General features: G+C 42.3%; 1 protein-coding gene across 4 annotated transcripts in view; it reads left to right on the top strand.

The window, feature by feature from the left end:
- FAT1 (FAT atypical cadherin 1) overlaps window positions 1–25,510 on the top strand; it is a 125,769-nt gene that overhangs the window by 79,163 nt on the left and 21,096 nt on the right. For all 4 annotated transcript variants that reach the window (XM_032329214.1, XM_032329212.1, XM_032329213.1 and 1 more), the window contains exons 5-14: window positions 2,067–2,396; window positions 2,746–2,956; window positions 5,133–5,272; window positions 9,625–9,900; window positions 10,026–10,236; window positions 15,484–19,551; window positions 20,113–20,309; window positions 22,780–22,933; window positions 23,764–23,997; window positions 24,994–25,383. In XM_032329214.1, coding sequence (XP_032185105.1) covers window positions 2,067–2,396; window positions 2,746–2,956; window positions 5,133–5,272; window positions 9,625–9,900; window positions 10,026–10,236; window positions 15,484–19,551; window positions 20,113–20,309; window positions 22,780–22,933; window positions 23,764–23,997; window positions 24,994–25,383 — 6,211 coding nt within the window. The remainder of the gene's footprint in view (window positions 1–2,066; window positions 2,397–2,745; window positions 2,957–5,132; window positions 5,273–9,624; window positions 9,901–10,025; window positions 10,237–15,483; window positions 19,552–20,112; window positions 20,310–22,779; window positions 22,934–23,763; window positions 23,998–24,993; window positions 25,384–25,510) is intronic.

Genomic DNA, 25,510 nt, shown 5'->3' with positions numbered 1-25,510 from the left:
ATAATGCTGCCTGCTTAATTTCATTTTATCCTTGCCCAAATTTCTTTGTCAGGAAAATACTTTTTATAGCTCTGTAATGTGTGTGTGTGATCTTGTGAATATCCTGTCTAGAAAATGTGGTTTCACAGCCACCATTACAGTTAGTAATTATTATTATTTTTTTTAAGATTTTTAAAATTTATTTTGAGAGCAAGAGCGGGAGAGACAGAGCATGTGAACAGTGGGAGGGGTGGAGGGAGAGAGAATCTTCAAGCAGACTCCCTGCTGAGCCCCGAGCCCCACATGGAGCTCAATCCCAGGACCCCCAGATCGTGACCGGAGCTGAAATTAGGAGTGGGATGCCTAACTGACTGTGCCCCCAGATCTCCCTATAGTTCGTAAATCTCTTCATGTGTTACATCTGAGTGTTAGTCTTAGGTCGTACAGTTCCCTTGAATTCATTTTCCTTCTGTTAGATCAGAGTTCAGAATTTTGATTCAGTCCCTACAATGTTTGAGAATGAGACTGTGGTTCCCTAAGAAAGGAAGCAGGTGGCCTGCTTTCCAGGGCGGCAGGTCCCAGGCATTCACATCCTGCTGCGGCCGCACCCTGGTTAGAACTACAGTGGACACCTGTCCGCCGTGTGCCTCCCTCCAAAGCCACCTTTTTATAGTAAAGTCCAAGGCTGGATGGGAACAAGCACAAGATACTTAGGACTTTGTAGATAATATGAAGATGTTGATGGGAAATAAGCCTTTGTAATGGTTTGTGACCTACATACCTTGTATGTTTTCTGTAATCTTTTTTGGTGGTGGATTTGAGGGCCAACACTGGCATTGATTTGACTATCTTAAAGAAGAGGGTTTTTTTTCCCTATCCCATGTTAAAAACTGTGTTACTGGCTTTTCGATTATTAAACCCAGCCTAAACATTTTGGTATGATTACCACAAACATAGTGCCCACTTACATTTCTCTTTGATTTTTTTCTTGTCCCTAAAGACCATATGAGAACTGATCAAAAGGGAGTGTTTTGAGAGATTAAAATTAATAGTAAGTGTACATATTGTTTTATTTTTAGAGTGTGGGATCGTAAATCATGTACTTTAAGCAACTCCATAAATATTCTTGGCAAGTACCATTAGGATATATTCACGCTTCTATAAACAACAGGATTTATATTCACCAAGCTTTTTAAAAAACCTAACAAAACAGTTCCACAGAAAACTTCAGTATACTTTAATATTTTTAGTATTTCAACCATTATTTTTGGAGGATGTGGTGAGAGAAAAATAGCTGTTCCTAAGGCCATTGCTTTTAATGTCCACAGCAAAGTAAAAGTGGACATTTGATTCCGGGGGTAAAAGACTCCGATTTTTTATAACTCAGCTGAGTACATGAATAATGAGAATGACCATTACTTCACATTTCTCTTACTGAAAATCTTACTTAATAAGTGGGTCTGAATGGAAGTTTTTATATCTGCTGTCCTAAACGTGGAGGACTTCTGAACAAGAAAAGAGTCAGAACAAAATGATGACAGCTAGTATTAAAAGGCATGCTCCTTCACATATATTTTAAATTGAAGATTTAGCTTGCTTTATTGTTGAGGCCTAAAAATGAAGGTTTTTAATGCAATATGTGGAGATTTGATTTTTAAGTGCATAGAGTGTATGTTATTTGTCACCGGACTCTATTTAAAAGCAAAATCTTCATGTATCTCTTCTTGGCATAAAAATAAGTTGTTGGGTTTTTTTTTTTTTTTTTTTTTTAAATAAGCTGTTTTTGATAGCTTCCCATTTTGGCAACATTCATGTTATAGGTACGGTAGTGCAGGGAGAGGTGGTGTGGGGAGGGAAGAGCCTATTACTGGGCCCTTGTCGCTCCCCCGTCCCTGTTTAGAACAGGACACATCATCATCTTGCCTCCTCATGGGCTCTTGTCAAAGGAGAGAACATGGTGTGCATCATAGTGTGTGTGAACTCTGCAGGTCTGTGCAAATGTGGCTTATCATTAATTAGGAAGAGGGTCACTTTTTATATAGTTATATTTTAAAAACATTTGTTGATCTCTTACCTTTCAAAAACAGGTTACTGTGACTGACAACGGTATTCCCCCCAAATCTACCATTGCAAGAGTGATTGTGAAAATCCTTGATGAAAATGACAACAAACCTCAGTTCCTGCAGAAGTTCTACAAAATCAGGCTCCCAGAGCGGGAAAGACCAGAACGAGAAAGAAATGCCAAGCGGGAGCCCATCTATCGTGTTATAGCGACAGACAAAGATGAAGGTCCCAATGCGGAAATCTCTTACAGCATTGAAGATGGAAACGAACATGGCAAATTTTTTATTGAGCCCAAAACCGGAGTGGTTTCATCCAAGAAGTTTTCTGGAGCTGGAGAATATGATATTCTTTCAGTAAGTTAGGATCTCATCTTTGAATTTCTCACATACTTTCGTTCATCTGGTCTTAATGTCACTTCTCTGAAAACTTTCTCTCTCTTCAAGAAGGGGCCTCAGTGTGTGTGTCCTGTCGGGAAATCTTGCTTCGGGTTTCCATTATCAGCCATCACTCCAGTTACTATGTATGTTGAGTGTGGCATGAAGAGGTCACTCTTTTTGATCAAGGCTTATACACGGGGAATATGCAAATACAGAAACGAAGTGTTTGAAATTGGCTCAGTTTGAGACCAAACCAGTCTGTGCTTCGGTTGTGGGATGTAACTTCTAATTTGCTCCCTCCATCCCCTCTGCTTATATTTTATAGATTAAGGCAGTTGATAATGGTCGCCCCCAAAAGTCATCAACCACTCGACTCCATATTGAATGGATCTCCAAACCCAAGCCATCAGTGGAGCCAATTTCATTTGAAGAACCATTTTTTTCCTTCACTGTCATGGAAAGCGATCCAGTGGCTCACATGATTGGCGTGATCTCTGTGGAGCCTCCTGGCACGCCTCTTTGGTTTGACATCATTGGTGAGTCTTCCTCAGAGTTTTATTGTCCCTGCATAGGTTACACTGAGGAGAACCTATCTTTGGTTTTCTGATTTTTGTATATATCTCTGGATTTAAAATTATTAAGTGAGACTTAGAAGTGGAGAATTTGTCTTAAATTGCAGTATTTTGATCACAAAAGGTTTTATAACACCTAGCCGTGTACTGAACTTGTTTAAAATTGCTGCCATGCATGTACCATACCCTTAATGTTAAAATAAGGTTTTCAGAAGTGCATGAAGGAGTTAGAAACCTGAATGTTTGTGGTCCAAAAGCACAACTTTTTAATTTTCCTTCTTGTTACATAACATATGGCACATTGCTATTTTTAGCGAATATGGTTTGAATGCTTAAAATAACTGTGACTGTCACATGTCAGTATTTTATAGGGAATAATGTTACAAATTTAATTGTATAACTTAAAAATGAGAATGCCATCTGTGGCCTTCTGTGTTTTATTTACCACATTTTGGGAATGTGGGAAGCAGGATTCAGGAGGTTCATTGACCCTAAAATAAAGGTTATATGCCTATTTGAGTTTTTTGTTTTTCATTTAATTGAGTTTAGACAGAGAACATGTTCCCTTACTCTCTTGTACATAGGAAAGAAATTCACCTTAAACTTTGACATCTTTGTTTTTTCAATGGTATTTCTTCATGTGCTATTAATCATCAGGATCTTTAAAAGCATAAGTATGGGTTGTGACTCCTCCCCAGTTGGTCCCGCGGATCCCTGCTTCCCTCTTTCAGCCCATAGCCACCCTCCCACGAAATGTCGTGTCAGCATGTGAGGCGGCTGCGACGTGGGCGGCGCGGGCTTCACCCCTTCATTTCCCCCAGCACGCGGTTCGGCTGCGTCCCCAGCTCCGGGCGTTGTATGGAATCGTTGAGGTCATCCACACCTCCGAAACCCTCACTTTTAGTTTTAAAGAAGAAACAGGATTTTCACAGTGAACTACAATCAGAGTCTTTGTTGGCTCCCTGTTAACTCCTGTCACACTTCCAGATGAGCCAGGCCCTGACTGGGCTGTGTGTGACGCTGACCGCCGTTGGAACTGGTCTGATTGACGCTCTTCCTTGTTCTGTGCTTGCCTTCCATGCTTGCTTGCTTCTTTGTGGCTGTGCCAGGAGACACACTCGCTAGAGAAGTGTTTTCCATCTTTCAGATGACTTGTGACCCGAACTGTACAGCAGAAGGTATCTGCTGAGATCCCATAATTTGCCTTAGATTATGGGATCTAAAAGAAAAGCATCGTTTTTTAAAACCTTTTTTATTTCTAGTGACTGTTTTCCATTGCCCCTTGTTTTCATGGCGCGCCCATGGTCACCCATTCCAGTTGCACACAACATGCTGACTTCTAAGACATCCCAAAATCATCCTTAGTTTTAGATTTCACTGAAGTTTTTTGGTTTGTTTTAACGTGCGTGTCATTTTACTTTTTGGTAAGATTTAGTAGTAGAACCTCATCGTGACATTAAGACTATATTTTCATTCCATGTCACTTCATTGATAAGAGTATCTCCGGTTCAGTGGATGTGGGAAGAGTTCTACCTAGAACGTAACTGGGAATGCATTTGATGTCAGCAGCACAGAAACTTGATTCATTAAGCTTTGTGTTTGGCAAAAATGAGGAAAATGTCTTTTTAAGTATATCAGAGGCAGAACTAATTGATGTTAACTGCCGTGATTTTTCTCAGAGTTAACATTTGTTTTTAATAGTTAACTTTTTAGGGCAGTGTGCTTCAGGCGTCATGAATCTTTTTTGAGTAATTAAGCATTTGAATGGCTGACTCTGTTCAGTAAAGGATGTTTGATATATAGCTACTGGGATATATAAATTAAAGACCTATCCAGAACCCCCGAAAAAGCGAATGGAAAGTAACTCATTGGCAATATTAGCAGTGTTTTTCCGCCTTCAGAGTTGCTTTCTTGCTTTCCTCTCAGTAGCTTCCCTTGACTGTTAGGGCTCAAGTTTGCGTTAGTAGGCACTGTCTTTCTAATTGGCCCTTTTCTTGTCTTCCAAAATGAAAGCTCCTTGGGATCACCTTGAGCAGTATATCAGAAGTGGGGGTTTTTCCCCCTCTGTCATGAAGAATTAGAAAGCCACAAAAGAAGTGAGAGGTTTTCATACTTTTCTGTATGTCCTAACTTAAACTAGGTGGCAACCACGACAGCCACTTTGATGTGGACAAGGGCACTGGGACCATCATTGTTGCCAAACCTCTTGATGCGGAACAGAAATCAAGCTATAACCTCACAATTGAAGCTACAGACGGAACCACCGCTATCCTCACACAGGTAAGTGAATCACTGATGATGCATTCGTCAGAGGTGAACTGCTAACGACCTTCTGATTTTAGGGTGCGCAGGCCACGTGATTCTGTTCTCTAAGACTCCCAAGCACAGCTACTGTGTTGATAGGGCTTACATAGATGCACACCAAGGATTTGTATTTAGGGAAAGAAAATGTAGGTTTGGACTGTAATTAACCAGTTTTGGAAATTCTGAAAGAAGACTTAGAAACAACTACCCACTTTTGATTATCAAGATCTTTCAATTTTATACTGACTTTGAACCGCATTAAAATAAATTGTATCGCTCTTTAGGATGAATGTGTCCAAGTCCTTTTCGTTAAAGATCATTAAAGTGATTAATCATGTTCTAAATCACTTTTTAAATTCTTTCCCCTTTTGGCTATTTTAACGAGGGTTGTATAAAATGGTTGATAGAATTGTTCTTGTAATCCCTTTAACATCTTTACTTGTTCCTACGTGGTGATTTAAGAGATGGCCAGATTATTGGGATTTCAAATTTAAAGATTTTTTATTTTATTTATTTGACAGACATCACAAGTAGGCAGAGAGGCAGGCAGAGAGAGAGAGAGGAGGAAGCAGGCTCCCCGCTGAGCAGAGAGCCCAATGTGGGGCTCGATCCCAGGACCCTGAGATTATGACCTGAGCCGAAGGCAGTGGCTTAACCCACTGAGCCACCCAGGCGCCCGGGATTTCAAATTTTAAATGTTAAAATCCTATACCTTAAATTCTCTTTGATTCTTAGTGTGGGCTCTGTGAGAGTTTGTTGAACATTTGTTGTGGAAGGTATTGTTCAAGAAACTGAATACTGGGAAACAGTCCTAACCTCGTTGAGCTCACCTTAGGATGGTGGAAGCTAAGATTTACATGTATATCTGCTGTGTCCTAAAAGACAAAGGAAGAAATTAAATATTAGGAGAGAAAATGCTTCCGAATTCCAATTTTTTATCTTTAGATGATACTAATTTAAATCTCAAATCAGAGAGATCGTCTGCTACATCATTTAGTTGCGCTGAAGAATAAAAGTCTGTGATTTTTTTTTAAATTAATAAATGAGTAGATGATTCAGAGCCAGTTATGAAAAAGACCTTCTTTTTCCACGTGGTTGTGATTTTTAGTGTATTTAAAACTGACATATGTACCATGCTTTGGGGTCATTTTGAGATTGTTATGTAAAAGTTTTAGTACAGTATTAAAATTTCATTTCTGTCAGTAACCGTTCTCATTATAGAAATTAAACTTTAGAGCATGAAAATGAGAATAAAAACATGGAGTTGTAATAAACTTAACAGGATGAATTTTGAAAGGTTTAAAGAGTATAACTGTACGTGGACCAGTTCAAATAATCTACTAAGCGGAAATCCAGCAAAAGGAACTTAAGAAGCAGTAGCAGTGGCCGTCCGTGCCAGCCATTCTCATTAATGAAGACGATCTATTTACCTGTAGCATTTATTGCTTATGACATAAATGAATGAGTAGCAGTATGCCCCTTCCCAAATAATTGCAGTTTTTGCGAGTACCATTAAAAACTTCATATGAAATGTGAAGTCGATTGACTAAAATTTCCTGTAAAACCCAGGAAATAAATTGCAGTCTTCCCAGGGACACAAATATCTTAAGTTGTAGTGCTGCCTTTATACCTAAAAACTTCTTTTGAGTTATTTTCAGGGAGTCTTGATAATATCCTCATGATTTGCTGGCAGGAAAGGGGAGTCCGAGTCTCAAAGATGTGGTCCCAGAGCCCAGACTCCCCTGTGAAGGTACAGGACCAAGGGGACAGGCAGTAATTAGGTTTCAGTTTCCACGTGGGCCCAGGACAGGGCGATCCGAACAGGGATGAGAACGGAGCAGCAAACGCACGTGGAGGGCGACACGGAGATGAGAACTGGATTGCTGAGGGACGGGAGGACAGGGTAGATTTGGGCTTGTAGGTAAAACTCGGGAAGCACCAGGGCGGACGTCGCTGCATGCAGGTCGGAGGTTTGGGGAGCACTGTCGCGTGAGCCACGGTGCATCAGCAGCAGAGGGGGAGGTGGGGGGTCCCAGTGCTCTGCCGAAACAGCACTGCTCCTTGCGTTCCTGTCCTGCTGTTTGCTGCTTGGGATCTGACCAGTATCAACTCAAGTTGCTTCACTTCACTCCTATCTCAAGATTACTTAACCAAATCCAGTTACGGCTTTTTTTTTTCTTCTTTGAAACAGCATTGCTTTTATGTTTCCTTCTGTTTCTCTTGAGCATCAGCATTATGCACAGGTCGATTGGTTTGAATGTTGGCTCTGCCTCTTACCCTGTCCCTGGGCAAGTGGCTGTAACCCTCTTGGCTTCCATTTGTCACCGGGAAAGGGACATAGTGATTTTGTCCTCACAAGGCCCTCTGAGGGGTAAGTGAGGTCACAGCCGCGCTGGTGTGCACTTGCTGCTGGACACCTCAGTCCCCTCCCTGTCTCCATCCTCTGTCCCTGCGGTTCACCTGGCTGTGCCCACTACCGCAGGGGTCTACCCGGTTGGGAAGAGGCGGTAAAGGTGAATTTCCTCTGATCAGCTAGGTAGGGCCTACGCGACCTGTAGCTCTCCAGCCTCTGCCTGCGAGTCCAGGTTCTGCGCACTGGACGCCACCTTCTCCTCTTACCATCCCTTAGTTCCAAGTCCTTCTCTCTAGTGTCGAGGAGATAGGGTGTTTGATGCCACTTCTTGCCTTCCTGTCTCTGACCAAGGTCTCCCTCCCAAACCCCATCCTAGTAAATATTGATTACCAACCTAAGACATATGCAAGCAAAGCCTTACCTTCTCCTTAAAAGCTTTCAGAATGTCCCTCGCCATCTCGGGACTCCTAAAGGCTTCCTTGATAACTCGCTTGGTAATATGTGCAGCCTGATTGTGCTCGGAGTGTGTACGACCTCACCGGCTGAGCCTGAGAGCTTCCCGAGGGCAGGGACTGCTGTACGTTCATTGTACTTGCTCCCCGGTAACGTGGGGGTGCGTGCTGCGTGGATAAGGGCTCTGTGAGTGTGCGTCCTTTGAATCGCTATATCAGAATTGGTGGTTTTTACCTTCCTTGTTCCTACCGAGTTGTGACTAATTGACTTGAGAGCAGGAATCAACTACCTCTACCCAACACTCCATTAGAAAAGTACTATGTAAATGTACGGTGGAAATGAATATGTAATGATTAAACTTAGAGAAATTATAAAACCATCGCTTGTGGATCATCGTCGACCTTTAAAAACGGTCTGTGGTTTTAAGTGTTTATGTAACTTCCACATAAAACCTTTCTTTGGTTTAGCAAATGCATTTAATACGTGTATAAAGTTTAATGTTACAAATCCATCACTGATGTTGTCGTGTTTTATGAGAACGCTGGTATAATCGTCATGGAAAGACCTGCAGCTCGTATGCCTGCACCGGGGTGGATAATAGCTTCACCTGTGCATTCCTGACACTGCGGCCTCCTGGGCCGTCAGGACTAGCGAACCTCTTTATGCCACACGTGCCAACGAAGCTCAGATTTCTTGTTTGTAACCATAAACCATCTCTGTAGTCAGTAGTGATTTCCACTATGCCTTATCTCCACACACGTCTTTTCCGTCTGAAAATTAATCCTCTTAGCGTTAAAGTAAAAAAAAAAAAAAACCACATACTTTTTTAAATTCAGCTGAGTTTTTTTTCAATATTGGCTTTTTCCCCCTTTAAGGTTGTTATTCTATGTTGAGGTATTTAAGAGAGCTTATCTTTAGTGTATTTAAAGTGCTTTTAGGAAATGAATGGGTTTACTATTTATATGTAGGTTTTGTGATTGTAAAAATGTAGTAAAGATTTTTAAAGCACATTTCTAATTTATTGGTAGGAATTTGGAGTCTCGACAATTAGAACAAGAAATTTGAATACGGTATTTATCTAGTACCATAGTCCCCTTGTTTGCTTGGTAGCTGCAGATTCAGATCTGATAGAGGAAATTATCTTCTGTAAATCCTGCTGAAGTAAATTCTGTGTTATCCTGACATGAGTGCTCTAGAAATCTCTCTCCTGTGGAGACCTGAGAGAAATGAAGTGTGCAGTCAGAAAGAAGCGTGTGAAGGATGTTACATTTGCCCTTCAAAGTTAGTTTCAAGAAATTAGAAAGGTCTTCATTATCTTACAGATCTGGGTAATATATCAATGGAAAATTTTAAAGATTTTTTTTATTCTAAATTTTTGTTTCTTTTATTTCTCATTGTTTCATTTTGCTAAAAAAAAGGTTTTTTTTTCAATGTGCATCTCATGTTTCCCCTTGATTCGGTAAATAATAAAATATCACAGTTAAGGATATTACTGTAATGTGAGTCTTTATGTCCTTAATAGGTATTCATCAAAGTAATAGATACAAATGACCACCGTCCTCAGTTTTCTACATCAAAGTATGAAGTTGTTATTCCTGAAGACACAGTGCCAGAAACAGAAATTTTGCAAATCAGTGCAATGGATAAGGATGAGAAAAACAAGCTGATCTATACTCTGCAGAGCAGCATTGATCCACTGAGTCTCAAGAAATTTCGTCTTGACCCTGCAACAGGCTCTCTCTCGACTTCTGAAACACTTGATCATGAAGCCATCCACCAGCACATTCTTACAGTCATGGTATGGCTTTCTGCTCATTCGTTGGCCACCGTTTGTTTTCTGAAGGGTTTCACGTCTTTCCGAGTGATCTTTAATCAACGACTGGGAAACCTCCAACAGCACTGATAACCTATTGATTCTTTCAGGTGCGGGATCAAGATGTCCCTGTAAAGCGAAACTTTGCACGGATTGTTGTTAATGTCAGCGACACAAACGACCACGCCCCCTGGTTCACGAGTTCCTCCTATGAAGGGCGGGTTTATGAATCAGCGGCTGTCGGCTCAGTTGTGTTGCAGGTTACAGCTCTGGACAAGGACAAAGGGAAGAATGCTGAAGTGCTGTATTCCATCGAATCAGGTATTTTTGGAGCACTCAGTAGATTAAAAAGTACATTTATTTTCTAAAACTAGTTCTGTGTGTAGAAACATTTGTGTATTGCTGTAAAAATTGCTTAAATTAATCTTTAGCTACCATTTTTCTTGTTAGGAGAAAGAAGACCTTTTTTTAAGCTTTTAACTCAATAGAAAGCAAAAAGTCTTACGTTAAATAAAAAGATTCACATTATTAGCATAGTTCAAGGCTCTGAGAAGTTCTGGAGTGAAGAAAACTATTTGATTCAATTCGATATTTCCACAATTTTTTTTAACCATACAACATTTTCCTTCATAATACTTGTTAACTGTGAAACACTCTTAAGAAACCACTGGCTTCAGTGATTTCACTTTTAGTCAGAGCATTTTCTCTTGGGCATAGTAGGAATTTCCATGACAGAGTGCTGGGTGTTGTTCCTCTGCTGCCCCTTCCAGGGTTAGCTTTTCTGCCCCTTTCACCCTCCTGAATCTTTAACAGTTTGGTTTCGTTCATGGAATTGGGTTGTTCTGTAGGCCCCCCAAAGTTGAGATGTTGAAAAACCCAATGAATCTTCTGGAGAGTTGGGCAAGAAAGGCCTTGAACATTTCTTCTTCATATGATCGGGCAAGAGATCCCGAGTCTTGCTGGTAGATACAAAGAGGATCGAAGTAAAATGATTTGTTCTCTCTTCTCTTTTATGATGCGAGTCATAGTCTTTCCTCCCCTCATTCCATGGACTGATGAAGCCTGTTTTCTGTGTCAAGTGCCGTGCTAGGAGTGGGATGTAGGTAGAGGCCATCATTGGTCCGCAGTTGTATATGTTCATGCAAAAAGGAAGCTTCTGATTGAAATAGGGATCTGCTTTAGAGCATATGATTTGTACAGTCAGAATTCATTTTGTTTGGGGACCTTCCCTACTCATGCCACATGCAGTGAGTATGTAATGAAGGATCTAGAAGCCTGCTTCCATTTTTCCATGTTTCTCAAGGTAATCGTTAGTGCAAAGAATATAGTCTCTCTCATTTTTTTGTCTTTACAATGATTTTAGAATATCGTGCACTTAACTTGATTTGCATAAGTCCGTTCCTCTGCATATTTAAAAACTGTGCCTTTCCTACACATTAGAATTGGTAGAGGCATCAGTTCTAGGTCATATAGTCAAAACCTGAGCATGAAGAGTAATTAAAAAAAAAATCGATGTGTTTTATGTGACTAAACTATTTTTATTTCTTAATACATTTGAAGCCTCATTTGTTTCACTGAAAACAACCAAATTTAGTCAATTACAAAATAAGATTTTCTGTACTTCCCTGGGGTTCAGGATTCAAATGTAGCATAGTTAGCGCCTTGAACAAAGATGCAGGTTTTTCCACTTCTTTAGAAATTTAGCTGTTAAAAAAAAACAAAACAAAACAATGCATTCCATTTGTGCATGCCTGAGCAGTTCAGCAAAATAATTTTCTCATAGACAAACCGCCTGGGTTTGTGTAGGAGAAAATGTTAAACTTTTCCCTTAGCTTTCACATAATTTTCAACAACTGGGTGGTTAAAATATGATTGTTGGTGCCTGACTGAAGGCATGTGCATTCTTGAAATGCTTGTAATGACTGATGGGATTAGTAATTTGGTATTCCAAGAATGGAACTCTATCTCCCCTCAAAGAATAGATGATACCAAGGACCTATTTCAATACAGAATTTGGACTCCTAAGAAGATAATCTTTCTAGATTTGGTAATACAAAAAGCATTTGTAGGCAGCAGCTACCATTAAAATGCAGAAGCGTGTGTATGTGAATCTGTTGGAAGAATAGGAAATGTAAAATGGTGGTACCTCCTTTCATTTAAGTTACTTATTATATTCACCTGCTTCTCATTGATGTCAGATTACATTTCGTAAAGTTCAAAAAACTAGTTATAGATTCAGGCTGTAACACTGCATGTTTAATTAGCAGCAATTTATTGAGCAAAGAGTTTGGTCTGATTAGGAGTCTTTAGGGAAAAGAATTAATTAAAGGATATTTTCCGTAACAATTGACTTGTGTGTTTAGAGACAATCAGGGCCATACTCTGGATTGTTTGGTGTTTTCTTTCTTTTTTTTTTTTTTTTTTTAGGTAGATTATTATAACTTCAAAACTGTCACAATGCCTAGAAATAAAAGACAGTCAGTAATTGAACTTAATAACTAGAATTGATTTCCTTCCCCAAAGTTAGGTTAAATATAATTGCAATAGAAACTGGAGGTTTCCTACTCGAAGCCGCCAGTGGTCAGGCAGGCAGCACTTTACTGAACATCCGCAGCGTGTGCCCAGCGGGGAGAAATGGATTTTTGCGCACAGCTCTGACATGCCCTTTGGGGTGTATGTGTGTAGTACAGTCCTTGCTAATGAGTACAGATTCACATTTGGATAATCGCCTTCTTCAAACAATAATCTAAGGCTATTTAGAATATCACCAGTATCTTCAGCTAAAGTGAATGCCTAAGCCCCCAAGCTGGTACAGACTCTGCTGCTTGTGCTGGGAGTTCCCTTACAAATACTGCGTGTGTGTCTCAGTATCTGATGTAGCTGTTACTAGGTCAGACAGGGGTCTGCGTAAGCCACTCAGCGGCCCTTCGTGTTCTGCCACAGGAACATGTTGCTTGCCCATCTGCAAACCCAAGGAGTTCTGCCACAGTGGAGATGTATGTAGGAGCTGTCTGCTAATTGACTGCCTGGGTTCCTGTTTAGCCTCTTGTTAAGATAATACTCCAGGTAGTAATGTTCCTGAATTTTACATGCTGGTAAAAATTTCTCAGGAATTTCCGATTAGTAGACCTTTTTTTTGTTAATACTTTCAACTGTAGTGCTTAATCTAACAAGTCGTTGCTGGAGATGATAGAAGTAAAACGCAGAAAAACAAAATCAGATAAAAATAGTGCCTTATTATCTTTCCATACAACAACTTCAACACTTACTGAGTATCTCCTATGTGTCAGGCATTTTTCTAAGCACAGATGATGAAGAGTAAAACAAGCTTAATGGGGACTTATGTCCTAGAGGGAGAATGGATGAGAAGGTTGCAATGTGTGCTGTAAAGAAGAGAAGAGGGTATGGGGGCAGAAACAGCCGTTCTGATTAGGGAGGTAAAGGGAGGCTTCACCATCGCATTCTCTAAGTAGAGGAACATTTGGGTAAAACCTGAATGAATGAATGAAGAAGCAATGAGAATAGGTAGGGAAGACAGTTCCAGAAAGGACCCCCCAAATACAGTCATGCTGCAGTGAGCGTGTGCTTTCCCGGTTGAGACGTGAGGAGCTAGCAAGGCCGGAGGGCAGCGAGTACTTTGTGCAGAAGATGGCAAGTTCTAACGCCACCAGCTTGCTTTAGCGCAGGTAGAATATGTATTTATTCTGTTCTGGAGGGCCTTGCGTGTTTGAAGCTTTAAGGTTTCACTGTATAAAATAAGAGAGGGATGAGACGGTTAAATGTAAACTGTGGTAGGTCGGCTGCTGTTAGTACAGACATAGGATAGCCTGAGGGGTGCAGGTGAAAACCATCGTCCACAGGTTTTCATGGTCACCCTACCAGTCCCAGGCAACCGGTCATGGTTTTGAAAGATGGGGTGATGCCCACGTAGGAGGAAAGAGGTCCTTGGAGTTTCGGTGACTGGCTAAAGCACAACGTGAGAATCTGGGATTGTTGACTCATAAATGCAGACAGGAAGAAATTAGAGGTCTGCAAGGCGTGGTAGAGGCAGTGTGACCCCATTTGTGCATGAGGGTTCAGCTTGGAACTTGGGGGCCTGAAGACAGCCTGGGCCTCTGCTGTGTTGCAGACTGTGGTGCCTAGACGCGGAGCCAGGCAGGCTTAATGAAAACCAGACTGGATCTGGCCTCAGAAAAAATGGTATCATGGATTTTTGGAAAACATATTAAAAGAAGGAAATGAAGGCTATAGAGGAAGTGTTGACTAGTAGTGATGTGGGGAAAGGGGTGCTCGGTCAGTCTCCTGGTTTGCACATCACTCGGTAAGTTGTTCTGGCCTCTGAAGTGTACCCCACACAGTTGCAAACCTAGAGGAAAACAAAACTTAAAAAAGCAGTTAAGGGGCAAGTCAGCTTTGTTGTGGGGATGTGTAATAGTTCATTTGGGGAAAATAAATGCAGTTCTGTGGCTTGGATAATGGATTCTGGACCCTGGTGTGAAACAGAAAAGGCATGAAGTGTGGGTGGATGGATCGATCTGAGGACCCCACAGCACAGCCTGAATCTATCCAGAGATGTAAACTGCTAAACTTCAGTAAACTGCTGGTGTCTCCAGAAAGATCTCGGTGATGATACAAAACCGAGAACTGTTACGGAATTGCATTTGAAGCTAAATATATGTATACAGTATAGCTAGAAAAGGTCCAAAGAGAAGCAAGGAACACAGTCTGTTCTGGCGGGGGTGGGGGGGGCGGTTTGTTCTCTCAGCACTACTGATAACTTGGGAGCAAAAAATCCTTTCTTATGGGAGCTGTCCGTGCATTGTAGGATGTTTAACAGCATCCCTGGTCTCTACTCGGCGGGTGTTAGCAGCACACTCTAGGTAGTGATAACCAAAAATGTGTCTAGACATGGCTGCCTGTCCCTCTAGGCGAGATCGCCCCCAGTAGAGAGAACCAGGGACACAGAGGGCAGATTCACGCGGAAAAGATTAAGAGGGGAGTATGACTGAAATCTTTGAAGCCTGCATAGTGGGGCAGATTATACACAAGGTAATTCATCAATTTCCTGAATATTTAAAATAAGGGACAACTCTCTTGAAGCTTGTTAAAGTTTTTCTTAGTGAATTGATGTCTTCCCTTTCATAATGAATAAGAATCTTGAGAACTTAGAGGAGATACATGCTGAAACCAGAAGTATGTTCCAAAGGGTTTTTTTGGAACTGACGGAAAATTCTTACCTTACCTTACAAAAGGATAACCCATACATTCCACAACAAGTATCTGGCTCAACCAATAGCAAGTGAGTTCTGGCTTTAGGTTATAGAGTAATCTTTCTTCTGTTTCTTGCTTTTCATACTTTATGGACAAAACTCAGAAAAATCTACTGTATTATAGGTGGCTAAAAATGAAATGAGTTCCATTCAAATATTGATAACTCCTGAATTTCTGTTTCATTTTAGAGTATCACTTCTGAGGATAGCTTTATCTCTGTATCTCCAACTGTGACATGTATTGGTCCTTATATTTTTCTCTAACATGTTTTTTTTTCACCGCCCCCCCCCCCCCCAGGAAATATTGGAAATTCTTTCACAATTGATCCCGTCTTGGGCTCTATAAAAACTGCCAAAGAGTTAGATCGAAACAGCCAAGTGGAATATGACTTAATGGTAAAAGCTACAGATCAAGGCAGTCCACCTATGAGTGAAATAACTTCTGTGCATATCTTTGTCACGATTGCGGACAATGCCTCTCCTAAGTTTACATCAAAAGAATATTCTGTGGAAATCAGTGAAACTGTCAGCATTGGGAGTTTCGTCGGGATGGTCACAGCCCACAGTCAGTCATCGGTGGTGTATGAAATAAAAGATGGAAATGTAGCCGATGCTTTTGATATTAATCCACATTCTGGAAGTATCATCACTCAGAAAGCCCTGGATTTTGAAACTTTGCCCATTTACACATTGATCATCCAAGGAACTAACATGGCTGGTTTGTCTACTAACACAACTGTTCTGGTGCACCTGCAAGATGAAAATGACAACTTGCCCATCTTTATGCAGGCAGAGTATACGGGACTCGTTAGCGAATCAGCTTCAATCAACAGTGTGGTGCTAACTGACAAGAACATCCCGTTAGTGATTCGAGCAACCGATGCTGATAAAGAATCCAATGCTTTGCTCGTTTATCACATTGTTGAACCATCTGTACACAAATACTTTGCTATTGATTCTAGCACTGGTGCTATTCATACCGTGCTGAGTTTGGACTATGAAGAAACAAGTACTTTCCACTTTACCGTACAAGTGCACGACATGGGTACACCGCGTTTATTTGCTGCGTATGCGGCTAACGTGACCATCCATGTAATCGACATTAATGATTGCCCTCCTGTGTTCTCCAGATCGTTATACGAAGCATCTCTCTTGCTGCCAACATACAGAGGAGTCAAAGTCATCACAGTAAATGCCACAGATGCCGATTCGAGTGCATTCTCACAGTTGATGTACTCCATCACCGAAGGCAACATTGGGGAGAAGTTTTCTATGGACCACCAGACGGGGACTATAACTGTACAGAACACAGCTCAGTTAAGGAGCCGGTACGAGTTAACCGTGAGAGCTTCTGACGGCAGATTTGTAAGCTTTACCTCTGTGAAAATTAACGTGAAAGAAAGCAAAGAAAGCCAGCTAAAGTTTACCCAGGATTTCTACTCCGCAGTAGTGAAAGAGAATTCCACTGAAGCCAGAACGTTAGCTGTCATCACTGCCATTGGGAACCCCATCAACGAGCCCTTGTTTTATCAGATCCTCAACCCAGACCGCAGATTTAAGATAAGCCGGACTTCAGGCGTGCTGTCAACCACGGGCATACCATTCGATCGCGAACAGCAGGAGGCATTTGATGTGGTGGTAGAAGTGACCCAAGAACAGAAGCCTTCGGCAGTGGCCCACGTCGTCGTCAAGGTCACCATAGAAGACCAGAACGACAATGCACCAGTGTTTGTCAACCTCCCTTACTATGCCGTTGTCAAAGTGGACACCATGGTGGGCCACGTGATTCGCTACGTTACCGCCGTGGACCGAGACAGCGGCAGAAATGGGGAGGTGAATTACTACCTGAAGGAGCACCACGAACATTTTCAGATTGGAGCCTCGGGCGAAATTTCCCTGAAAAAGCAATTTGAACCTGACACTTTAAATAAAGAATACCTCATCACAGTGGTCGCAAAAGATGGAGGGAACCCAGCCTTTTCCGCTGAAGTGATCGTGCCCATCACTGTTATGAATAAAGCCATGCCTGTGTTTGAGAAACCCTTTTACAGCGCTGAGGTGCCAGAGAACATCCAGCTGCACAGTCCGGTCGTCCACGTACAAGCCAACAGTCCGGAAGGCTTGAAAGTGTTCTACAGCATCACCGATGGAGATCCCTTCGGCCAGTTTACCATTAATTTCAACACCGGGGTCCTAAGTGTCGTAGCTCCTCTGGACTTTGAGTCGCACCCAGCGTATAAGCTGAGCATCCGAGCGACCGACTCCCTGACCGGTGCCCATGCCGAGGTGTTTGTCGACATCATCGTGGAAGACGTCAATGATAATGCTCCCGTCTTCAGTCAGCAGGCTTACGCCACAGCACTGTCGGAGGCATCCGTCATCGGCACGTCTGTCGTTCAAGTCAGAGCGACCGATTCAGATTCCGAACCCAACAGAGGAATTTCCTACCACATGTTCGGGAATCACAGCAGAAGCCATGATCATTTCCACATCGACAGCAGCACTGGCCTCATTTTGCTCATCAGGACTTTGGATTATGAGCAGTTCCAGCAACACAGGATTTTTGTGAGGGCTGTGGATAGTGGCATGCCCCCCCTGAGCAGTGATGTCATCGTCACCGTGGAGGTCACAGACCTCAACGATAATCCACCGCTGTTTGACCAGCAGATTTATGAAGCCAGAATTAGCGAGCATGCCAGCCACGGGCATTTCGTGACCTGTGTCAAAGCCTATGACGCAGACAGTTCAGACGTAGACAAGTTGGACTATTCCATTCTGTCTGGCAACGACCAGAAGAATTTTGTCATGGACAGTGAGACAGGGATTATCACACTCTCAAACCTGCGCCGGCACACCTTGAAGCCGTTTTACAGTCTTAACGTTTCTGTTTCCGATGGAGTTTTTAGGGGTTCGGCTCAGGTTCACATAACTGTGATTGGAGGCAATCTGCACAGCCCTGTTTTCCTTCAGAGCGAATATGAAGTGGAGTTAGCCGAAAATGCTCCCATACACACCCTGGTGATTGAGGTCAAAGCAACCGATGGGGATTCTGGTATTTACGGTCACATTACTTACCATATTGTCAATGACTTTGCCAAAGACAGATTTTACACAAATGAGAGAGGACAGATATTTACTCTGGAGAAACTCGATCGAGAAACCCCAGCGGAGAAAGTGATCTCGGTTCGTTTAATGGCTAAGGATGCTGGAGGAAAGGTTGCCTTCTGCACCATTAACGTCATCCTTACAGATGACAATGACAATGCACCCCAGTTTCGAGCAACCAGGTATGAAGTGGACATTGGCTCCAGCGCTCCCAAAGGGACATCTGTCCTTAAAGTTCTTGCAAGTGATGCTGATGAGGGATCCAATGCTGATGTCACCTATGCCATCGAAGCAGATTCTGAAAGTGTCAAAGAGAATTTGGAAATTAACAAGCTCTCTGGTGTAATAACTACAAAAGAAAGCTTAATTGGCTTGGAAAATGAGTTCTTCACTTTCTTCGTGAGAGCTGTGGATAGTGGGTCTCCATCCAGAGAGTCTGTTGTCCCCGTCTATGTGAAAATACTTCCACCAGAAATACAACTTCCAAAATTTTCAGAGCCATTTTACACCTACACGGTTTCAGAAGACATGCCTATTGGGACAGAGATCGATCTCATCCGAGCAGAACATAGTGGGACCATTCTTTACAGCCTAGTCAAAGGGAATACTCCCGAAAGTAACAGGGATGAGTTCTTTGTGATCGACAGGCAGAGTGGCAGACTGAAACTGGAGAAGAGTCTTGATCATGAGACAACTAAGTGGTACCAGTTTTCTGTACTTGCCAAGTGCACTCATGAGGACTATGAAGTGGTGGCTTCTGTGGATGTCAGCATCCAAGTGAAAGATGCCAATGATAACAGCCCTGTGTTAGAGTCGAACCCGTATGAGGCATTTATTGTTGAAAACCTGCCAGGGGGAAGTAGAGTCATCCAGATCCGGGCATCCGATCTCGATTCGGGAACCAATGGCCAAGTCATGTACAGTCTAGATCAGTCACAAAGTGTGGAAGTCATCGAATCTTTTGCCATTAATGTGGAGACAGGCTGGATTACGACCCTGAAGGAACTTGACCATGAAGAGAGAGGCAATTACCAGATTCGAGTGGTTGCCTCAGATCACGGTGAGAAGGTTCAGCTGTCCTCCACAGCCATTGTGGATGTTACAGTCACTGACGTCAATGACAGCCCCCCGCGGTTCACGGCAGAGATTTATAAGGGGACTGTGAGTGAGGATGATCCTCCAGGCGGTGTCATCGCCATCTTAAGTACCACGGATGCTGATTCTGAGGAGATTAACAGACAAGTTACATATTACATCACAGGTAAAATATTTCAATGCGAGGGTGTAAGTTAAAAATAAATTGTGCTAGAGGTACACATTTTAAAGTACATGTTTTGGGAAAATGGGGAGTTAAGGGGATGATTTTAGTAACGTTATATCTGAAATAAGTAGAAATAACATCTGTTAAGCTACATTTCAAGTTCTCTGCCTGAGCAAAGTGAACACTTGTTCCATTTGACTGTTTTTGATTTTTATGATTCATTCTGTTGAATTAGCATATGACAGATACATTATAATTAACTATAGCTTCAGCATAGGCTGAAGTATTGTTTAGTAGGCTTTGCATTTTACTTAGCTTAATACTGTTTTTCAGTACACGTTTTAATGCCGTGATTTGGGGAAGGGGTGGTAAGTCAGAAACCTAATATACCAAATTTAAATGTAATAGTTTTTTTTTTTAAAGTAATTCTTGTAAAAATGTAAAAATTCTTGTTATAATGTATAATGTATATATATATTTGAGCAGTTTCTTTCTCCTGTTACTTAGATCGTTCCTTATTTCAATAAACTTGACTGTCCTTTTCTTCCATTGATTTAATAGGAGGAGATCCTTTGGGACAGTTTGCTATTGAAAACATACAGAATGAATGGAAGGTCTATGTGAAGAAACCTCTAGACAGGGAAAAAAGGGACAATTATCTTCTGACCATCACAGCAACTGATGGGACCTTCTCATCCAAAGCCATAGTTGAAGTGAAAGTTCTTGATGCAAATGACAACAGTCCAGTCTGTGAAAAGGTGGGCCGTTCTCTCTATATTATGAATTTCTATATTATGATTCCTTGTTCACCCTCTGAGTAGGACTGTCATGGGATGCTGGGTGTGATTCAGATGCGTTTCACATTATAACCTCTGACTGTTTAAGCGGAGGTGAGTGTTCAGTGGAGCAGGAACTGGAGTGGCTCCGGAACTATTTGGGGGAATGCTAAGTCGTTTCAAAGTCTCATTCAAAAACACTGGAAATCATGGGCAGGATTACAGTTTAACTCTAAACAAGCTCTGAGAAATTTTCGTTCCCTGTCTTGGGGATGCGATTATTCTGGGAAGACACCCGAGCAGTAGTTCATCTGCAAAGCTCCATTTTGCTTTCATAAGTTGGTTTTGGGCGGCACCTGCTCTCGCACACACCTGAGAAATGAAGAGGCAGATGAGGGTTTTGCTACAGCGTTGGAGCCCGTTGACTTAGGAGAACAAGTGCACCGGGGAGGAGCCGCTCCCATCGGGGCCGTGGGGGAGGCGTGGAGCGGCCGTGCTCCCTGCAGTCGGGGAAGGAGCAGCAGCTCCACCTCGGGGACGTGGTGCTCAGATAAGCCCGGGGGTCGGGACTCCTCCCCCATTTGTACTTGGAAGGTGGCGATGATGTGAAGGAAGAGTTCCTTGAAGACGATGAGTGTGTTGGGATCAGGTGCACGTAGGTGATCACGTGAGAGCCCGGGTTGGGGGGTAGGCAGAGGGGGCCGAGGGAGAGGAAGGACAGGCCGGTGTCCTAGGTGCTGCCTGCGTGGGACAGCCCGGCAGATGTGTCGGATCAGGAGTGACTGCTGTTTGCTACAAGAAGAGGGAGAGAGACCAAAGATGCAGCATAGGGTGGCGTTGGCCTAAAAGGAAGCGTGTTGTGTCCAGGTCAGACTTGGTGTGAGGTAATGGGACAGTCTGGAATAGGTTTTGTAGACATTGAGAGAGATGGTAAGACTGAAGATGGGGACTCATGGGGACTCGGGACAGATGTAAACTTGGCAGTTTCTACCGTGAACTAACATTGGAATCCACTTGAGAGGATAATAACAAAAAGGGACAGAGAGTCCGCAGGGGTATTTCCTGGGGAGGGGGAGGAGGAAGCAGAGGCGGGTGGAGGGAACCATCCGGGCAGTGTTACTGAGAGCCCAGGAGGAGGCGATTTTTAGGAGGCAGGCCAGCGAGTGGAGCTTTGGTGGCCAAGCAGAGGAGGGAGATGTGGATTGGGACTTTGGGACTTGGAGACTGGCTTGGAGACCACGGGCTTTGTATCCTGAGGTGGACGGACGCCGGACTCCAGAGAGGGTGTGTGTGAACACACACACGGATTTGGCCAGTGAGGAAAGAGGGGAGTCCGAGGAAGGATGAGGAGTGGCAGATACAGGGCAGGCTGGGGGGGTGGGGGGCGGTGGGGGACAGTGGCCTTGAAGAGGGGCACCGGAGCTGGGGCAGTGTCGCAGCAGCGGAAGGGGACAGAGCCGTTCTCCGGACAGTACGGTGCCATCAGGAGGGAAGGGCGCTCCAGAGGAATGAAGAGTTCAGTCCACATGCGGACTTTCTGGCAGCAGCGTTTTGAGTGGGTTGGTGGCGGGGGAGCGGAGGATGTCTGTGTGTCTTACAGAAAATAAATGTGTTTTGCTTGCTTGCTTGCTTGCTTGCTTGCCTCTTTTTTTTTTTTTTTTTTAAATACTTGGCATATGACTTGGATGCAATGCCTTGTCATCTTTGGGAATAATAAAATTAGGACATTAGATCATTTGAAATCATCGGTATTGCAAAATATCCTGTTTCATGAGCCATAAAATGTCGTTTACCTGAAACTGAGCTCACATTAAGAGAGAAAAGTCAACAAAATCTTAACCTGTTTGTCTTATGCTTTGGTTTATGGTGGAAGTTTCTGATTAGTTGGAAGTGGAACTAACCATTCGTTATGTTAGAGTTCGGTCAGCTGGGAAGGGAGGGGTGGAGGAGAAGAGCCCCAGAGCCCCCGCCCCCCAGACCTTGGGGATTCTCTGTTTTCCCTCATGACATGGGGATCACTGCTGTCTCAGCTGCAATTATAGCTGGTCATGTGTTGGGAACGATTGCAACTAATGAATTTCCTGTATTGAAAAGAAGTAGACATGATGTAACAGGCATTTACTCGACAGTTTTTGGATAAATATGGAATACTACTTATGTTTTCTTATAAGAACTTAAGTTGAACATGAACCCAACTCAGAGATGTCAAGTATTCAGATTTCTGTGCGTAAATGTCAGGTTAGACTCTCTCAGTGAGAGAGAGGAGTTACTTGTTACACGACTCTGTTTTGTTTTAAAAGAAAAATAGTTTTCAAAGCTCCTTGGATTTTAAATTCCGTCATGTCCCATGTTTTCTGTGACCAAAGTTAAATGATTTTTTTCCATTATTCTCTTGGCAGTCATGTTAACCCTTCATGTTTTATGTTCACGACATTACTTAAAATCATTGTAGACTTTATACTCGGACACGATTCCAGAAGACGCCTTTCCTGGGAAGCTGATCCTGCAGGTGTCCGCTACAGATGCGGACATCCGCTCCAATGCAGACATGACTTACACGTTGTTTGGTCCAGGCGCAGAAAAATTCAAACTAAATCCAGACACAGGTAAAGACGGGCTTTGCAAAATTAACTATGTTCCAATAAAGTCCTCTCCTATATCCGGGTGGTTTTAGGTCCGATGTAAAATTTGAAATTACATTCTGTTCCTATAAAATGTACTCTGATACTACAAAATTGGCATCTTTTAGAAATCTACACAGCAATTTGCTGTGTAAAATTTGAGATTAAAAAAATAAGATTTAGAAAAGATTTTTAAAAATTAACATCACCTACTTGAACCAAGGATTTAAAATTGAGATTAGTATCAACTTCTTTTTTAAAAAAATAGTTCAAAAATTTAAGTATCTCTCAAACTTTCTGCTTTATTTTGTATATAGTTTGTTTTCTTCAATCCATGGACATAAATTATTTAGCATACTCCTTAAAATGATTAGTAGTATTCTATTTGTATTTAAATCTTCCAGAACTGTTTTCCCTCTTATAATTTGTATTTTGTTAAAATTACAATTTTCTGGCAGCTTCCCCCGCCCCAGAACTAATTGTAAACATATGAAGCTATGAGTCAATTTAAAAATATTTTAGATTTGGTAAATTAAGTAGTGCTTTTTTTTCTTCTTCTCCTGTTTTTGTGATATTATGTATAATCTGAGAGGCGCTGGCCTCGAAATCTTTGTGAGTTGAAGAGCTGGCAGGCGGCAGGGTCTGGAAACCTAGCTCTCTCTGGGCTCCTGCAGCTGTTGACTCCTGTCACTGATACCACTGTGCCTCCCCAGTTCTGTCATCGTAAGAGAAAAGGGGGAGAAATGGTAAGATGTGCATTTGCAGTTCGCATCTTAACATTTCAAATGAGTCCGTTTACTTTTGTTTGTTTTTAGGTGAACTGAAAACATTAGCCCCTCTTGATCGTGAGGAGCAAGCAATTTATAACCTCCTGGTCAAGGCCACAGACGGAGGGGGCCGATTCTGTCAGGCTAATGTTGTGCTCACGTTAGAAGATGTGAACGATAATGCCCCCGAGTTCTCCGCCGACCCATACGCCATCACCGTGTTTGAGAACACAGAGCCTGGGACGCTGCTGACCAGGGTGCAGGCCACGGACGCAGACGCAGGTACTGTCTAGGTGATGCTTTTTGTCTTTAAGACGTGCTCAAGGATTACAGGGACCTCTGTCCAGAACACATCCCAAATTCAGCCTCTTTGACTTAACCTCACCTTAGGCATATCGAATAACTTGTATTATTTTATTTCTCAGCTTTAAAAGTGGAATGGAATCTTTAGAATAATGAATTTTTTTTTAAGATTTTATTTATTTATTTGACAGAGAGAGAGATCACAAGCAGGCAGAGAGGCAGGCAGAGAGAGGAAGAAGCAGGCTCCCCGCCGAGCAGAGGGCCTGATGTGGGGCTTGATCCCAGGACTGTGGGATCACGACCTGAGCTGAAGGCAGAGGCTTAACTCACTGAGCCACCCATGAATTCATTTTTTAATGAATATTTGAAGTCCCCAAATTGCGCCCCATGTACTTAACTATTGTAGGACATCTGTGGTGTCCCTAAAATTATGGTTAGTGACTATATTAACAGATCTTTGTATCCATTTGAATTAATGAACTGAGGTGTTATGTTGTGAATAAACCATAAGTACCATAGAGATGTTAATATGGAAGCAGAACAGAAGCAAATGTTACATTGGTATAGTTTAACAGACCTCTCATAATTTTATAGAGAGTACAATCCTCTAGGACACATGTTTATAACATTTGCATAGCAGAGAATAAAAATAATTTCTTAAGTCAGATTAGTACTGAAGAATTAGAGCAATAACAAAAATGTTGCTTCTCAGATCTTTGACTTCATTTTAAAAGTGCTGCTGGGTATTCTAGCATACATTCCTATAGAGTATCGTCTTAAAAAGCCAGGTGACTATGAAATCATGTTTAAGTTAGTAAATTGTTAATGAAAACATTTGCTTTTTAAAGGTGATAGTCATAAGAATGTCTAAGTAATGCGTATGAGTGTTTTCCCTTTTAAAAATATGCTGCATGTTTGCTCAGAAAATTTAAATTTCTCAAAATAAAAGTCTTACATATGGTCATGTATCACCAGGACTGAATCAGAAGATCTCCTACTCACTCATCGACTCGGCTGATGGGCAGTTCTCCATTAATGAATTATCTGGCATCATTCAGTTAGAAAAGCCCTTGGATAGAGAACAGCAGGCCGTGTACACCCTGACTTTGAAAGCCACGGATCAGGGTTTGCCGAGGAGGTTGACTGCAACGGGCACTGTCGTTGTGTCGGTTTTGGACATAAATGACAACCCACCTGTGTTCGAATACCGTGAATACGGGGCCACCGTGTCCGAGGACATTCTCATCGGAACAGAAGTTCTTCAAGTGTATGCGGCCAGCCGGGATATTGAAGCAAATGCAGAAATCACCTACTCGATAATAAGTGGAAATGAACATGGAAAATTCAGCATAGATTCTAAAACAGGTAACCTACCCGGTGTGAGAGGAGGCCCTTTATTCTGCCCCAAAGGCTTGCTCCCCCCGCACTTTACCTGCTACAAAGAGATCAGAAATCGGCTGTGGCTACTCTGAAAAGATAAAACTTGAGTTTT

Source organism: Mustela erminea, chromosome 21, assembly GCF_009829155.1.
Source record: "Mustela erminea isolate mMusErm1 chromosome 21, mMusErm1.Pri, whole genome shotgun sequence".
In the NCBI taxonomy this organism is placed as follows: domain Eukaryota; kingdom Metazoa; phylum Chordata; class Mammalia; order Carnivora; family Mustelidae; genus Mustela; species Mustela erminea.
Note: the sequence above shows the minus strand (reverse complement) of the source record. Positions and strands in the feature narration are given on the sequence as shown.